The 19378-nt window shown below is 37.4% G+C and overlaps 1 protein-coding gene across 1 annotated transcript in view; it reads right to left on the minus strand.

The window, feature by feature from the left end:
* Window positions 1–19378, minus strand: part of STK3 (serine/threonine kinase 3) — a 136935-nt gene that overhangs the window by 51163 nt on the left and 66394 nt on the right. The window contains exon 9 of the mRNA XM_084281307.1: window positions 10004–10196. Coding sequence (XP_084137433.1) covers window positions 10004–10196 — 193 coding nt within the window. The remainder of the gene's footprint in view (window positions 1–10003; window positions 10197–19378) is intronic.

Consider the following 19378-nt stretch of genomic DNA (forward strand, 5'->3'; position numbering starts at 1 on the left):
TATCTATTTGTTGTTATAGAAACTGAATAACACAAGGTGCTAAGCATCCCTTTGGGTGCTGAATGCCCTTAACTTTAAGGCCTGGTCCTCATACACATGGAGGAAAGCAACAAAGTTCCAGTAGTTTCACGCAAGGTATGACTTAAAAAGTTATTTAGAACTTGAGGGGAAAAAAAAACACTAAACATGCAAGGCATGTCTAAATGCTACTCCATCAAATTCACTGCCAGTTCAGGATTCTCAGCGTATTATGGGATCACACTCTACAGATGGCTGCAAAGCGCCCATCTCCATGGAGTGGAAATCCTGGGGGATTTTTGTCATCATTTATGCAGCTGCAAGAGCTTTACGAATCAGATCAAGATCAGTGCAAACTCCCATTCTAATATCCTTTTCATGGAACTAAATTTTAAGAAAATATCTACAACCCTGAATGACTGAAATTTGCTTTTATTTCACAACAAGTTAATTACTAAACAGAACAATAAATAAAATGTTTTAATAGTTCTCCATAGCTGTCTCCTCAGAGCCTATATTCTGCATAGCATTATGCTTCATGAAACACACATTTGCTTACAGTGTAACACATCCCACAGAGAAATGAAACACATTTCTCCAAGTAAAATATGAAACAGGATGAGAAATACAAATAACCAGCTGAAAAAAAATTGCAGGTAGGACTGCAATTATAAATATTTACAAAAATTTTCAATTATAAATATAATAAAAGAATTAGGATTTCTTTTATAGAAACCACTTATTTTAAAAAGTGAAAGACACTGGAAATATCTTTTTGAGCCTGTTTCATGATCACTAGACCTTGCTATCTCCACATCTGGCCTTATGTTTGCTTTTATTAATTCATTAGTTGTTTTATACTTATTATTATTATTCCTTTCACCTCTTATTTCATCATCTATTCCTATGATGACCCTATTCTCTGTCCTGAGCTTTTTTTTATTTGTTCTATTTTTTCTGCCTGATTAATACATATCTTTTTTTTTTAATTAAAATTTCTGCACTACCCTCTTTTATAGCATGTTGATTTATTTATTCTTTTCCTTCTTCTTTTTTCTATATCATTCTGTATGAGTACAATTTCTCCTGGGTTTCTGAATGTGTTTGTCTGCCTTTATCATTAATCTAAGTTTTACTGTACAGGAGTCCATTTACTTCTCTTATGCTTCATGACGATTCCCCCATTCATTCTGCCATGTTTTCATACAGACCTTCTTCCCTCATTTTTTTAAACAGTTTTTCCTTCCATTGTAGTCATATTATTTTCTAATCCCAGATCTTAATTATCTCACTGGTCTATCATTTATTTAATGACAACTGTTGACCATACAGAAATATTCAGGGAACTAAACTCCAGGTTGAATTTAGCAGACCACACAGCAGATATCCTAGGCATTTCTTGATCGCTTGAGTATGGAGCAGCAGAAGGGATGAAAAGGAAGCAGCAGCAATGCCACACAACACAGAAATAAGCACTGAAGAGTGAAAATAGAAGAACTTACACTTCAACAAAGCATAAGTTCAGAAAACTTATCCAAGAGAAGGTAGTAGTATGCAGGGGAAGAAGAGGGTAAAAACAGAACACAATGCATTGTTTTAATAATAAAATAATCTTTTTCATTATTATTATTTTTTATTTCTTGCTGACGACTGCACAAAACCCATGAAACTATTTGTATGAAAGAGATAGGACACCACGCTGATGACCTTTCACATCCAATTTTTTTCTCCTGCTCAGACTGCTGCACTCAAGTTTCATCCTTGAGACATACATATAAACAGGATTAGCAATGTCTCTATAAGAAATGGTGAACTACCACTATGTTGCCCATTACAGGACAGTCTCCCTCCTCTCATGTAACAGAAAATACTAAATAGTTCCAAGCATTACGTTTTAGAGCTAGTTATAACTATATTCGCTACCTATGCAACAGAAGAATGCCTACATATGTAAAAGAACAACAACAACAACAAAAACCCCTCCAATTTCCTTGTTATCAAACGCATACTAAGGAAAGTGGGTCAGCAGGATTAGAAAATTAAATTTCCCTGAAATGAACAAAGCATATTTAATTTACACTTTCAGGACTTGTTTTACTTGACAAAAAAGAATTTAGGACTTGCTTCTGATTCTACTTTAGTACTCAATTAGTTAACCTACTTAATGGAACAAAAGCTGCTTTCATCCACTGCAAATACAAAAACTCCCATGCAAAACCCGAAATATTACTCCTGAAAAATGAGGTGTTTCAAAGTTTGTTTTTTTTTTTCCAGTGGGAGGAAAAAAATATAAATTTATTTTAAGATTAAGGTTTTATTTTATTGTTACAAGTAATTCAAAGCAAGGAGTGACTCCTTTTGATGTGCAGCTAACCCAACCTGAACATGTTTAGTTAGCATTTCATGGAAAATAGGACAGGTTGGCAGCTACTTGTTTAAAGACCCACCAAAGGCTCTTTTGTGTTGACTTTACAGAAGACTCAGATTCCTTATGCCACAGTAAAGCAACATAGGCTGTATACTGCGAAACTGCTTGCAAGTCATGGAATGCAGCGACTACCACAGACGCTGGAAAAATGTCTTCTACCTCTGTGATACCACTGATAGGAACACAATGAATTTGGCTGTCCCCAAAGACAGTATAACAAGATTTCCCCCAAAACATATGTTGGATAAAACAAATGTGGCAATGACTTATGTAACACAACACCAGCTCTGTTACCTTTTTTTCATAAAATACCGTAATTAAAAGAACTGTAACAGAGAAAATTAATTCTAAATAGACATTTCAAAATAAGAAAGAATACACGTTCCATTCTAACGTATATTTTGATCAAATTCAATTTACGTTATCTATAAATGATGATCTTCAAGGCCCCTTCCAATCCAAACCATTCTGTGATTCTATGATAAAGAAAAATGCCTTCATAGTGATGCATTTCCAACAGTAAAATATTAGTGTTAAATTGATTTAAAATCCTTTTAGAAGTCCTTCAATAAACTTCTATTATTCCTTTCTATGAGGAAAATCTGTGCAAAGAAGAGATTTGTACAGAATGTATAGGTAGAGCCTGAACTATTAAAAAACACAAAGTGTTAAAGTACATGCTTATATTATCTATAAAATGTAGTTAAGAGGTTTTAGGGCAACAATAAAAAAATAAATCGGGTTGGAAGGAACGACAATATTATCACTATACCTCTGCACAACTGGACATTGAACAGCTCCTCTGGTCACCCTGTTCAAACACTGAGCTACCCTCATGAGGAAATAATTTATCTTGGTATCAAGTTAGAACCTCTTTTGTTTCAATTTATAATTTTCTGACTTGTCCTGCTATGCACCAGCAAACAGCCCAGCTTCACAACCTTCTCACAGATACTGAAAGGCTGCTTTTAGGTCCCCTGAAGCCGACATTCTCCAGCCCCAGATATTTAGGTAATCCTGCACTGAACTCCTTCAATTGATGTTTTTCCAGTTTCAGGGAGTCAAAACTGGACGCTACTCTAGATGTGGCCTCACAAGTGCTGAACAAAGGACAACCACTTTGCTTGATATGCCAGCCCTGCTCTCATACAGCCCAGGTGCTCCTGGCCACCTGTACTCCTCCAGTGCACTGCTGGCTCATGCCCACAAAGACCCCCAGGACCTTTTCAGCCAAGTTCCCCAGGCCGTAGCATTACTGGGGTTCTTCCTTCTCGGGTGCAGGACTTCGCCCTTGTCCTTGGTGAACTTCCTCAGGTTCCTTCCTTGGGTTCGTGTCAGTCCATTCTTCCAGCCTGTCTAGGTCTGTCTGGATAGCAACCCTGCCCTCAAACACATCAACCACATCCTCATTCTGGCATTCTGGGGGTTTTATCTCAACACAAAGGGGAGTTCGTCTACATTTTGCTAATGGAAGCCTCGAAGGTTTCTCCAGGTAAGGCCTTCCCTCACTCCATTACCACCAGGGCACTGGACCTCTTCTGCAGCTGTAAAGCTACAGAGCAAAGCTTTCCTCCTTTTGCCAAAAGCCACAATCTTCCTCCATCCTTCCCCATCCTGGGGATCCCCCTCTGCCGCTCAGCTGACTTACATTTTCAGCTGCTGCCCCTTCTGTGAAGTCAGGAGAGAGGCTCTCCTAGCTGCAGTGCTTCTGCGAAGCTCCTGTCAGTATCTTTATTTCCTCTGAATACATTGCTTTGTCACTATGAGCGTGAGACAAAGTGGGCACATGTGAACCTCTTGAGGTTCAACAAGCCACATGCACGGCGCTGCACCTAGGTTGGGGCAATCCCTAGACATTAGGACAGACTTGAAGAACACATTGAGAGCGGCCCTGCGGAGAAGGACTTGGAGATTATGGTGGACAAAAAGCTTGACACGAGCCAGCTGTGCGTGCTTGCAGCCCCCAAAGGCCAACTGCATCCTGGCTGCATCAAAGAGGAGTAAGGCAGCAGGTCAAGGGAAGGGATTGTCCCCCTCTGCTCTGCCCTTGTGAGGCCTCACCTGGAGCGCTGCGTCCAGGTCTGGGGCCCCCAGCGCAAGAAGGATGTGGGGCTGTTAGAGCAGGGTCCAGAGGAAGGCCAGAAAGTTGTTCAGAGGGCTGCAGCACCTCTCCTGTGAAGAAAGTCTGACAGAGCTGGGGCTGTTCAGCCTGGAGAAGAAAAGGCTTACGGGGGTGACCTTATTGCTGGTTTTCAATACTTAAAAGAGGCTTATAAAAAAGATGGGGAGGAACTTTTTGCTCAGTCAATGACATGATAAAGATAAATGGTTTTAAACTAAAAGAAGAGAGATTTTGATTACAGGTTAGGGAGACGGGTGGTGAGGCCCTGGCACAGGCTGCCCAGAGAAGCTGTGGATGCCCCATCCCTGGAGGTGCTCAAGGCCAGGCTGGATGGGGCTTTGGGCAGCCTGGGCTGGTGGGAGGTGTCCCTGCCCATGGCAGGGGGCTGGAACTGGGTGGGCTTTAAGGTCCCTTCCAACTCGAGCCGTTGTATGGTTCAGCCATATTCTAAACAGGTTGCGTCTGCATTTCATGAGCAGGCCAGTTCTGCCAGTACGTATCAGGCACGTTTTATGAATGCCCATTAGGCAACCACCTCAGAGGCTTCAGGGTCAGTCCGCAGAGTTTCTGAATCACGAGGAAGTATCAGCAGAAACTTGACCGCCATTTACTTACACCAGAGCAGGCGGAAACCTACCAGAGGACTTAGAAACGTATCTAGGAAATGTTTGACTACAGATATCTGCCTAATAAAGTAGCTACTGATTATTGATTTTGCAGTTGTTGTATCAGTATGACTTACACACCCACATCTTTATTCAAACCCAGGCCTCATTCAGTGTTTGGGGCAGATATGCAAGAGGCAAAAATGAAAGTATACAACTTTATTATACTATTGAAAACTCTATCATACAAGATTTTTGTTTCATAACATACCTATTTATCAGAAATAATTGCATCTTGCATTTAAGTGGAAAATTCTGATATTTTTCAACCAGAGGAAACTTTCAAATTTTGAGGAGTCTGTGAACTCAACTTTAGAGGCTTTTTACAGAAAAAGTTTCCTGCACAAAGTATTTCTTTGCTTCCTGCGAATGAGACTTGTAAAACTAGTTTAACAATTTTTTTTTATATTTTTCCAAAAATATAATATGAAAATTCAATGACACTACTGTCATAAACTCATTACTCTGTTCCAGCTGAGGCACGCTTTATTTCTGCAAAACAAAGAAATCCACGTTAAGCCAGTATTTTGCAACAGCTCTTGAACCAGAACTGCCAACACTATTTTTCTTTCAAAAAAAAAAAATAAATAAATCCCATTTGTAAAACATACTCCTACTTGTGACATAAATGTACGACTTGATCACCAGTCACAGGCAAGGTCTCAAGTCTTGGAAAAGGCTTGGGAACACCTACCATACATCCTTTCTGTACAATCAGGGGAAAAACATTAGTACACCTGCACGTGGCATCGAGCAAACTGTCTTAACACGAGCACAGTAAGCATGCTTAAACAAAACTACATCAATGAAATACCAATGCCCAGGCTAAAGCACTGCTGAAACCAGCCCATAATTAAGTTTCCTTGCTGAGTTCCTATAAATTCATAATTACACTATTCAAGCTAAGACATCCTAATTGCCAAAAAGGGAAGACAATTTTAAAGAATTGTTTTAAATTACAAGAGAGATGTAAAATCCAAAGAACTCTGTGTCTGAGTCTCTTTTACAGAAGCAATGTAGTCTCAAGAGATTGGAAGCTAAGTGCTGAAGAGAAGTATTAGAGAAGTACTGTCTGAATTAGGTTGCTGGGTAATTTTAAAAGCCATTTATGTGAACATTTAGGAAACCAACATGGAATAATTAACAGTGCTACAGGAAAAAAGTCACACCTTACTTACTTCTATTAGCACAGCTATTCTATTCTATTACAATAGTAATGCACAAGGGGTATATACTGACACTGGATGACTGGATTTTCTCAAAGTGATAAAATTTTGCATTACAGAACATAGCATGCATTACAAACCAGCACCATAAATGGAGCATTCATTCATTCTTATAAATTACGAAAGAAATGCATAAACAGTAAACCTCCCCAATTCAGAAATAACTTCCAAAGAAACCTTGATTGAAAAGAACAATCTCTGAGACTCGTTTACGGTATGTATGAATTCAGTGACAGCATGTAATGAAGAGGACCATAAGGAACTTGTCCATAAACAGGAAAAGGGCAAATGGCTTTCAAATTTTGAGGTACCACTTTCATTACAGCACTTTTTTTTCTCCAGATACAAAGCACTGATAAGAGTATTCCATTTATTTTTATGATCAACAAGAGAGGAAAATATCACAGAATGTACAAAAACTAATGGACACCAAGATCAGTAATACTTGTTTGATTAGAAAAGGTATCTAAGTAGATCTTATTTAAAGGGTTGTATCCAGAGTAAGAAAATTGAATGCCCTGACAATACTGGTATCAAGTTAAGGGTCTGAAAAATAAATCTCATCCTCAAAGGAAAAAATACAATGAAATCAAGAACTACACTGCAAAACGTTTACTTCATTCAAGCAAACGTAGGTATTTATTCTGCCCTTCTTTCACCTCTTCTTAACATTGATCATCGACTCTTTTGCCCCATCCCATAAACATGTGTGTCCAGCAAGCTAACACTCGGAAGTGTTAGCTGAAGGCTAACTAAGTGTAGGCTTCTTGCTGAAGTCTATAGGTTGCACATGTGCCTGGTCCATGCCAAGGCTGTTACAGGACCTAGGTCATAGGTTGTTACGAAAAAAAATTCTTTATCTTTTGAGTTGAAAGTCCAGCTGTGGGTCCTTCCTAAGAAGTATGCATTTCAGAGCTACCCAAGCCCCCACCTCCTCGTACAGAGGACACTGACTGAACTCTGTCCTCCCACCTATGTGTGCTCTGCATTTTCTTCCCTCCTGTTACATACCGCAGAATCTCTGCTCAGAGCATGTACAGCCATACTAAGCAAGAAAGCACAAATGTGGTTTATTGCTGGGCTGTGTATGGTTTGTAGGGTTGGGATGACAGCCCTCTTTGTTCCAAATCCCAGTTTTATTTGGGCACAATTCACTATTTGTGAAAAAAAAATATATAGATGGTTTTAATTATTTTCTGTCATGGCTCCCAGAGGCCTCTAAGTATGGGCACTTATAAATAAAAACTTATTATTGTTTCTTATTTTGTCCTTGAGCAGGGAAACAAAAGGCAGAGGGAAACAAATGTGAAACTAAACAAGAGCATTACAAAAATGTTTGTCATAAATATTTTGTGTCTCTAGGAAGGAAATAAAAGCCCTCTTCCCTAGTTAACTAAGCTTGTTTCTCCATACTGCTTGCAAGTGTTGTTCAGAAGCATCAGAGAGCACTTTTAAGCTACCTGGTTAAGCTATCTGATTTATTACTATCAAGTCATGCAAACATGCAGGAAGTGCCCATCTCGCCTATACAGGTTGGAAACAGCAACCTGTCTCTAAAATCTTGTCTTTTTCAAGCAGAAAGGAGCACAAATCTGCATCTGCCTCTGAAGGAGACCAACAATTTGTACATCCATTCCTGGTGACATTTATTTAAGACACCTGCTAGTGCTCCTGCTTAACCCCTAACTCATGAATCACAAAACCAAAGGAAGAACAGCAGAAGTAAACATATATTTGAAGTAAACATATATATAAAACTTACATTTTCAGCTGAGAGATGTGGAGGCCCCATTCTTGAATTAGTTCTAACTTTTAAGCAGTGAGCACCTAATGCAAAACACAGTAAAGTTCACTGCACAAATGCAGGAACACAAACCTGTCCCCTGCCAGTCAAATGAAACCATCACTGCTATCAGGCTGCTTCCAGGGTGCTGGCTTTCCTTTGCTGGGGTTACAGGTGTCAAGACAGTCAGCTATGGGGGGAGGAAGCCTGCCGTCCCAGGGACTGCATTCTTCTGTCCGATAAGAGGGAAGAACAGCTTTAACAACTACACTGACAAAACACCAAGGTATAGAAAGGTAATTCCTTATTACAGATCGCTACTAGAATCAATTCAAACTGAAAGTGACAGTATTTAAAAAAAAAAAAAACAAAAAAAAAAAAAACAGTGTCTTCAGCAACACAAGAAACAAACATAAGAGATTTCAGTGCATATGTAAGGAAACTTTTTTGATCAGTTTGGTATAACTTCCACCACAAGAATTATTTTATTATCCTTTACTCTAAATTTGCTTGTAGTATATTTTCAGGGCTTTTTGCATCACTAATCTTTTCCTTAACTTGTTGAAATGTGTTAGTTTAAGATCACTTATTCTAACCTTCCATTATCCTCTCAGTTTAATAGGCAAACACTGTTTCAGCATGAAAACAAATTAAAGCATGTACAGAGTGCTTTCATGATGTGAATCATCCTACTTAAACTAATCACTAATCAAGAGGTATGTTTATTGTGAAGAACACTAAAAAAAAAGGAAAAATATAAATGAATAAATCACCCTTTCCTGCCCATTTGCTATAGACTGAACCAAAAAGAAAACAGACCTGATTTGCACTTGGAACCCATCTTTCCAGTCAAATTTCAGCAGGTGTACACATGCAAACAGAAATGCAACCTGATAGTTGCATTCAGCAAACATATTTAAATAATAGCCTGGAATTACACCTTACATTGTGCCTCACGGAATCAGGCATCTAGAGTTAGACTCACCTATTGATGCTGCCCATTCAAAGAAATAATTCTGTTTAATTCAGTGGGCCTAATTCTGCAGCAATCTTCAGCCAAACAATGAACACATCAAAAAGTAAACATGTAAATTTGCTGTTTAACAAATACACATTATGCATATCTCAGTGTAATTTATAATTTTATACCTTGAAACTTTTTTCCTCGTTGTTATATAATCAGTTATGCTGCTGAAGTCAATTTAGATTTTATTTAGATTTTGTAATTTTTTGATCATTCCTTTAAATCAAGCATTACTGAAATAAATTTCAACTAACATTCAAATAATAATGCTCTCTTCCAAGAGAAAAATCTGCTAGCTAATCACGAAATACAAAAAAACTTTGCAGCAAGATCTGCAGTGATTGCTGCACCCATAGAGAGTCATGATGAGTTCCCATGAACACTGACACCGAAGCAGCAGCTTCCCACACAATCACACCATTTCACTTTAGCTCCAAGGAACTGGTGCAAATGTATGTGGGACAGGAGGCAAAAAGCAAGAGGCAAGTAATAGAAAGGAGAATTCATGAAAGGCTAATTTCAGAGTCCTCCAGAGAGGCTTGCAAAGCACCAAAACTAGGTTTATGCTTTGAATCTCCTACTATAGCAGTGCCAAATACCCCTCTTTCCAGTTTTTAACCACAGAATTTGACACATAAAGGACACTGATGACACAACATTCTCATGCTGGATGAGAAAACATTTATTATTTATAGGATTAAGTATTAATAGAATAGGTAAGTAAAAGAACAACATACTTTTCATGGTCCCATCTTCCTCTTCATCATCATCACTATTTATTACCATGGTCCCCAAGTCTGACTCTAACATGGTACTGTTGTGTTCAATCATCGTCTGAGCACCTTCACTCATCGTGCTTGTAGCCCTCATGGTACCAGCACTCTCTGAACTCGTCTTCACCATGGTGTGCGAGTCCAGCTCATCTTCATCCTAGCAAGAAAAGTTTGGCAAAATTCAGCAGAGCATTTCAAAAAAAAAAGTTAAGTAGCAATCTGGATGCTTATTCATTGTTTTTTGTATCTTCACATGACCTAGTTGTACTACTAGACTTTCAGACTTAAAAATATTTCACAAAACATAAAATAAAAAAAAAATACATAAAGGAAGAATTAAAAACTTTCTTCTTTCTGCCAGCCGTATGGCAGGATGGATTTACCAGAAGTGTGTCCCACACACCCACTTTCCATCAGTACCCAGCTTTGAACGTCTCACTGGTTTTCAAGACCCCTTATACTTCTTTGGGATTCAAGATCAGTACCACATGTCTTAGAACGTGATTTGGTTGTTTTGTAGCAGACCATCACCAAGGATTTGTGCTGATCACCCCTAAATAAATACCATGCCCTGCATCTTGTATCACACAGCACCCAGATGACAGTTCAAACAAGTATTAAACAACCTTCTGAAAGTTTTGGAAGTCTACCCTAGGAATGGAAAAATCAGCTTGGCTTACTTCAAGTATTATTTTTCTTTTAAATAACACTTTCAAAAGAGCAAGCAAAACCATTTATACAGTGTAGAAAAATGTCTAAGAAGCCCATACTTAATAACCAAGGGTAGGAGTGAGGGAAGAGCTAACATTATGAAGAGATAAAATAGTATTTTCAATCAATGACAGTAATGTGCCAGGAACATAAAACAGAGAAATAATGACAATACGGTTAATGAATTATAAAATCTATATGGAATACTAATATTTGAAAACACTACTGGGAAATTCCAGTAAAATCAAACTTCTGAAGTTTGATTTTGAGGATATGCATGACAGTACAGGATTTCAGAAATAACGTGGTGGGCTATATATATTTTCTACAAGTAAATTTTATTACTCAACAACGACAGTAGTAAAAATAACTTAGTAAGTGTTTCCATAATTAATAGTGCAAGAAATAATAGCCCTCTTCATGAAGACACTGTATGCTTTTTTTTTTTTTTAATTTTCTGTATAAATGCTACTTTCATTGATTTTATAACCTTCCTAGACAAGGCAGAAAAAAGATCTGTATGTGCATGAATTCCCTCTGCTATGGCAAAAATTAATTTGCATTCTAAACAAACTCTATCCCTGATTAGCAAATTATTCTAACTACACAGTTCATCTTGAAAAAATATCATCTAACACTTTATTATTTACCAGTTACAAATAACAAGCTCATTGCAATATGTAATGTTGAAACAAGACTTGTCTTGTTTCTTCTAATTCTGTGAATGATTCTACTAAAATTCTGTGATTGTAAATAATTCTGTGAATTTTTAGTAGTGAAAATTGTTTCACTAATTTTCCCTTTTGCTTACATCTTTCTATTGCTTTATATATTTGATGTTTTAACTATGAAGCGACCTGCACAAAGAAAAAAGATCCCTAGTCCCCAAACCCTTCAGTTCTCGAACTTGCTGTTTCTTACTGAACCAGTTCCTTTCCTTTCCTGGTATTCTCTAACATAGCAGGGATTTGCCTGCAGTACAGATGTAATTTGAAGAGCCAGCTATGTTACACGAGTGCTTGTTTCGCCAATCGTTGGTCAGAGCAAATCCAGAGAGCTGCAGTTAGTAGCAATACCAACAGACCAGCTCCTGAAAAGAACCCTGCTACGTCTCAACCCTGAGACACAAAAATAGATCTAATTTCAATTCAGAGAGTCTAGCTGACTGCATAACATACTGAAACCGGGATACAGATCTAAATCTGTGAATAAAATTTCAAATGTCAGAAGAATCATCCTTTTCCAGATTATAATTTCTAAAAATATTAATTCATTTGCATTTTTTAAGCTGTGTTCTAAAACACTCTTTTTAGCACCCTACCTTAAAAAAGTATGATATTCCCAAAGATAGAGACAGTTTACAGATACAGCACTGGAGGACTGTGCCCTTAAATAAATAAGGATATTTTAGTAGTGCTCCTCCTGGTGGCAACTTTCATTTTCTTTACTACTTTTATTGAACGTTCTTGCTGACCCCGCTGGTTTCTATAAGTTATCTTTTACCTTTCCTGAGAAGTACTTTCTTTGGAAAATGAAGTCCTTTCATCCAATATTCTCCTTTTTTTTTTTTTTTTCTGTGGCATTTTAAAAGTGCCAAAGGTAAGTGTTTATGAGTGTTTTTCAGTACAGCACTACAGTGCCTGACTTAGTCATGACATCAGGCTGCTTCTCCTACTGAAGGCTACAAATGAAGCATCTCTAACATAGAGGCAAATCCCTGAGTTTAAAACACAGTAGCATCTGATTTAGAGGTTGGCTCGACTAGTATTAACATCCGCATACTAAACTTACTAAAGTTGAAAGCAGAAATGAAAAACCATTTTCCTGAAGTTTCAATTCTTATTTTACAAGTGGGGGAAAAAAGTGATGGCCAGCAATACGATCAAATATGAAACGGATTCATAAGTGAACCATTTTCATACCTTCTGCTTCATTAAAAATACTGAGTTTATAGTTCTTGAGTCAAATCAAGTATCTGATTTTTTTCAAAGAACAGCATTTTATTTTCCAATCCAAGAGTGACAAAAGTCTTTGTCTTATTATTATCTCTCAGCAGAGAACAGTTATCATCCAATATCTAAAAGACTGGGGACCACAGAAGCCAACCTCAGTACTAACAGAGTAGTTGCCCCAAAAACGGAAGCACACCACAATTTTGATCAGCGGCGTTTTCTCTAGATCGGGAATGAAATACTGAAAGAGAGCAATATCAAGTTTTTTTTCAGGGCCTGTGCCTACAAAAAAGTAATCAATTTTGTGGAGTAAGCCCAGTTGCTTCCAGATTTGTCATCCCAGTATTTCTCACAAATGTGAGATTTAGCTAATACTGCAGAAGAGCAGAGTGGACCTGAAAAAGTAACAGGATATTTTTTTTAATATAAAATTATGTAAGTGAATGTTTATATGACAGATGAAAGTGATTCCTTGAACAAATTACGATTCATACTTGAGAGTTCATAAATATTGATGTAGAACTTCTGATCTGTTATTAAAACAGGTAAACTCCCTGATTAAATAAAAAACAAACATAATATCAATTTTAATGAGGAAAGAATATAAGGTCTTAAAAGCTGAAGTGTCATGTTCTCATACTGTTTACAAAAACAGATCCAAAAATCAAGTAATAGAAACAGCTAGCTATGGTTTTAAACTGTCTGCCATTCTCTTGTGTACAAGTGACAAGCACCAAACTTTTATTTCTAATTTGCCAGTATACAGCAACTGGAAGTGTGCACAAGCAAGACAGCTAACATCTCGTGCGATGCTAACAAGATTACAATCAGCCACAGAAACTCCAAATAACATTATATCCTAAAGAAAGAATAAGTAAAAGATTGCCAATATCCTGCAACCTTATGGGACTAATTCTTTGGATCTCCTTATCTACCATAGTAAGTTAGAAGATTAACAAAGCAAACCCTTAAAGCACAAAAACATAATCGTGGAGACTCGATTACCAGGAGAGCAAATTGAAGAACAATTCAGTAGCAACACGCAAGACTCTAAAAATATGCTTCTTACATAGAAGATAGCATCAACACACAAGAAAAGTATTCTCAGGAAAAATGAGCTTACATATCACACGCGAACCTACATTAGAATATAATCAAGTGAGAAGTGATGAAGATTTGTGGATTGTTTCCTGCTGTTTTTAAGATTCATAGGAAAAGAAAGGGGTCGGAGACATGTTAAAAAAAAAAAAAAAAAAAAAAAGACAAGGAAATATAGCGTCTTGCCTTTGAAATCTCTTTAACAGTGGTTTGTGTGAATAAAAAAACACTAGATGGCACCAAAGACAGCGACTAGACTGCAATGCATTAAAGGAAGATTTACATGCTGGCAAAATTTAGTATCCTGTAAAATAATTTCATTTACTATTAACACCTCATCATCACCCTTGAAAAACGTGGCTGTAGTCACAGTTATCTTTTTGTAAAAGCACTATAGTAGCTACATAAACACATACTACAGTTTGGGCATGAACAAGGATTTTTAAAAGTTCCTAACACCTATAAAGCCCAACTACAACCTGAGTACATGCTTAATGCTGAGCACACACTGAAGTTTAAACACATCAGCAAAAAACACAAAGACTTGACTTGCAGCACACGCTCAAATCCCAGCAAATTCCAAGAGACCTATACATTCAGACTAAATTTAGTCATGAAAACAAGATTTAAACTTATTTTCTACATACTTTTAACCGATAAACCTAAACAATGACTTGTTGCTTACACCTACCATAATTTTTAGTCATCCTTTTGGCTCTAAATTGCTGAGGACTTGAGCAATATGCTCCTGAAAAGCTGTTGGTGCCCCTCAGATAGGTGTATTTCAAGGGACAAAATAACTGCTAGGTATTTCTTACTTAATTTCAGGACATTTAGAGGACTGTAGTCAAGATCAATTGCTATATATAACACATGTCCTTTGACTTAAGACGAAAAATGCTATGAGAACAAAGTTTTAACACTATATTTGTCCTGCAAAGCTACACGTATCATCTATAGATAGATAAACAGATGTAGCACATCATACACACAAGCACATACACAAAAAGACGCATTAAAGTAAATATAAAAACCTCTAAAAATACAATCTGGTGTATCAGATTTAAAATACAGAATAACTTAAATGACTCAGTAGTCTTTCAAACAATGATTTGAAGACTATAAACATATAAAAAGGATATAAACATATAAAGGAATAAGAACAACAATTATTTCCTAAGGTCTCAAAAGGCAGAAGATGTTTCATAACTAATATATGATTAATCAGAAGAACTTTTGAATGAATAAGCCTTAACATAGGAATAACTGATAACTCGGAGTTGTCTAAGTCACTGGTAGTTGCCAGCTGATAATCGCCTAAGAAAAAAGCAAAAATGGCTTACTGGAGCAGTAATTATTTGAGTACTCTAAAATAATTAAACATTCCTCACATAATAGAGACATTAAAATGCAAAAGAAAACATACAGGAAGAGCTGCTTAATAGCTCATTCCTTTAAAGATCCACAGAAATAAATATTTAGACATGTTTCCTGTGGGCTGCCAGGCAACAAGTGGGTTTGCATTCCCACATCACAGCTGCCCAACCTCAGAACCAAACTCGCATCACACTTCAAAAAACGCACAAGAGAAGAGCTTGGTCATGTTTAGCAATGCCTAAACTAACATTTAAACTTTGATATTGGGATTAACCTTCTGTAGAATACACCACTTGCAATTTTTGCTTAATTAAAAAAATCTGTACAATTACCTCAGCACCTATCAAAACATGTCAGTTTGTCAGAAAGCATTCTCATCACTCAAGCAGCTCTTGTAACAGGCATGAAGTCCATTCAGAGCATGCTATTTTTAATGATATTATATATCTCTGGGAGGATATAGACATAAAGACTGTATTTACACACAGCCGTTTATGTACAGCCGTATACTACAAAGTTTTGAAGAGCAAAAATTATTTTCATTATGATTGACAACTTCCTGTACTACAAAGCATTCACAGCAAGTGGTAAAGCCAAGAAGTAGAAAGTGGTTTTAGTGATGTGACTCTTCCTCGTTTGAAGGATAACAAACTGAATTGATCCTGAAAATTAAGTACTTCATTGTGAAACCATAAATCGTAAAGGTTGGAAGAGATCTCCAAAATCACCTGGTCCAACCATCCCCCTACCACCAATGTCACCCACTAAACCATGTCCCCAAGCACCACGTCCAACCTCTCCTTGAGCACCCCCAGGGAAATTCTTCAAAATCACCCATTCCTTCTCATTCCACTTTTCATTATCTATGTCCCTTATAACTCGGGTGTCCATTACAATACATATTTAACTAAGAGGGAATTAAATATCCATGCACGTATGCAAATACAGTTGCTAGGGCTAAATCCTGTTTCCTCCCTAAAAGAACATCACACTGCAAGTATTTTACACCTTCCTTCCTGAGGGGTCCCAACACCTGTACCAGTGAGCAATTAGCACGACTGCTCGAGCTTCGCATAGGAAATTCTTGGGGTTTAAGAGCAATAAATTCAAGCCCCAGATAGGTTAACTCAAACCATTCTTTTTCAACAGTGTATGGACTCAAGTCACTGCCCATGAGAGACCTTTAACACCGATAGACTGTCTGCTTACCATTAACACCAATACTTGCCCTTGCTGCTAGGTGTTACTACACGCACGTTTCTCAGGCCTGAGTCTGCCTTAGCACCTCCAGGTTAGGTCTTCACAGCCCTATTACTGGGACAAATCCACTTTTAAGGTATTGTTTTGCAGAATTTATGCGCTGGGTGGCTGCTACCTTCCAACTGAACAGTGATTCCGATTCCACGTACAATCTGAGAACATGTGTAGATACTAAAAGATGAAGAAATGGACTTGTAACTTCCCATCACTACACAAAGAATACGCAGGGACTGCCACAGCTCTTTGCAGAACTCCAGCCATCAGGGCACATTGGCTAACCAAAACCTATACTGTCATTTGAGCTGCTTGATCATGTAAAGAGCACCCAAGTCTACCTGTATTTTTCAGGATTGTAGTTTCCTAAAACCACCTGCGGCCTCATTCATTGATATCTGCCTAGTAAGCTTTAAAAACTAAAATCTGCACTGTCCAGAATTTCACTTGATTAGGGTCTCACACCTACATGGTGCTCCAGTCTTCCAACATGCCTTGTGTTGCATTGTGAACACATGAATGACACACATTCAGGAAACACTGTACAGAAAACTCCAGTTAAATCAAAATGTAATAGCTTGTCCCACTGTTCAGCACAATCTCTTATTTTTGTGCTTTCAGCTGGTCAGAATCTTTAACAAGTGCAACTGAAGATGTTGGTGTCATCTCTCAAATCCATCTGGAATTTCTTACAATGTATTGCACTAAAAGTCAGTGGCAAGATTTGGAAAGTCAGTGTCACAACTGAGTGATTATTAAAACCACTTTTTAACAAGATGAGTCATGCATTGTGACAGTATGAAAACTATTTGCAGGTCACTGCCTAACATGGACTTTCAACAAACTGTACTTGTCAATAAAGAAATCCCTCCTCCTTACCTCGCCATCAGTAATCTTCATTTTACTCACCTATAACTTCACTTTTTCTATGAAATTAAGTATTTACAAAATTCTATTTCTATGAAATTAAGTATTTCCAAACTTTTTTCACCCAAGGCTTACCAAACATTACAAAATGAATGTAGACATATGTTTACTGATAGCAAAGATCATGCCTACTAACAAATATCATATTAACAATTTTAACAAAAATAAAATTAGGTACTAATCACAGCTTTACAATCCTTATCACAGATTTTTAGAACCACAAAACCATATGAAGACATAAGGAATGCATCCCTCTACAGCACAGAAGAACATAAACCACAATATTTAACAAAACAGGATTAAAAACTCTTTTAACTAATCGTTTGGTAAATGCAAACTTTTGAAGAACTATTCAATATAAATCTTACAGAAAAAATACCTGGACACCCTTTCATTTATTACATGGTATTTCTGCTGTAGTAAATAGCTTATGGTAGCTTTTAGGTTTCCTTTGATAAATCTGATGGAGCTAAAAAGGAAAAAGGCACAGAACCTCTCCAGAACAGTTACCACCCAGAAATAATTAAATTTATTTATCCATCAACATGGGGGGGGGGGGGAATTTTCACATTGACAAGTGTCATTTCCCACTCTGCCAGCAGCACCAGCTACTACGTCCTTTGTTCACTCCACTTCACTATGATATCTTCTTGTTACATTTTCATGTGGTCTTCTACATCTGAAACTTTCCCCCAATCTCAAAGGAGATCTGTTCCTTCCCCACTAAAGGTTACAAAAATGACACAGACTAACTCAAAAAAAAAAAATCCATTTATCTACCACAAGCAATGTTGGCTTTTGCTGGAAAATTACACAGTAAAGCTCACAACCACACTACCCTGGTAATGCAAACACATCTTATGAATTACAATAGCTTCAAAAGCATACAAAGGTCTGTAATAAATATAAGGTAGCCTCATTTACCTTAGCCCACAATGAATTTGACTTCAGACTATTTGTGTAGCTTAGTCTACTGCTGTACTTCTCCACTTCTGTGTTTCATTATCATAAAGTCATACCTCAGTTCTAATTTTTCGACTGCCTTCCTTTTCTGAGTTGATGAGGCTCATTAAGACTTCTTTGTGGCCTTCTCCCATTCTGTTATTTCATTCTCTCCTCAGAAGTTAACTCCACCTCAAATTGGTCTCTTCCATGACTCACTTAACAACTGAGCTAACAAAGTAAAGGTGAACGCCTTTATCTTTTCCTCAGGTCCCCTGCTACTACTGGCAGGATTGACTCCAGCCCTCTGTGAGACTGTCATTATTGTCCTTTACAACTCCTCTATGGCATGATCCTGAAAACGATGGAGCAAAGAAAGCTAACACCAGAGCTTCCCATGCTGACTCATCTGCATCTCCTCTGTCTGTGCCTCCCAAACCACAGAAGTACATGGGAAAATTCCTATCTAGTGCAATGTAACAGAGGCGAGACTCCTGCTCAACCCCTATATTTGAGGTTTCCTTATACTAAACTTTGGGGTTAATCAATAAAGCATCAACAATGCCCAAATGTTTGAGGTCTACAATTCATAAGGCAATAGTACTGAGGAAAGCATGCTAGTAATGACATTAACTTTTCACATCTGTAATAATCAGTCTCTTCAGATGTCAACTATTCTGTATATTAAGCAATGAACATCAACACTGCATGTCAAGTCACACATCTCACAAGTAGCATTTCCTAACGTAGAAAAATAATCCCCAACCTTCCCTTGTTGATTTATTGCTAAGCAAACACTATCCAGGGTAAACCAACTTTAAAAAAGACAAGCTATATATATTTTCTTAGAATATACCCCTAGAACAACCAGACATCCAGCAAACCAAAGCTCATACTGTAAATCAGGATACAAAATACTGCACGGTATTTGTTTTAAAAGTATTCCCACATATAGATCACCACCTAACACCCCTTAATATATAAAGATTCTGTGTGATTTGGGATAGGGCAGAGTGCATTGCTGCCCTGCTCTCTTTTGTTTACTCAAAGCTGTAAGATTTCTACTGACATTCCAGTC

The sequence above is a fragment of the Netta rufina genome (assembly GCF_964035555.1).
Source record: "Netta rufina genome assembly, chromosome: 2".
Classification (NCBI taxonomy): domain Eukaryota; kingdom Metazoa; phylum Chordata; class Aves; order Anseriformes; family Anatidae; genus Netta; species Netta rufina.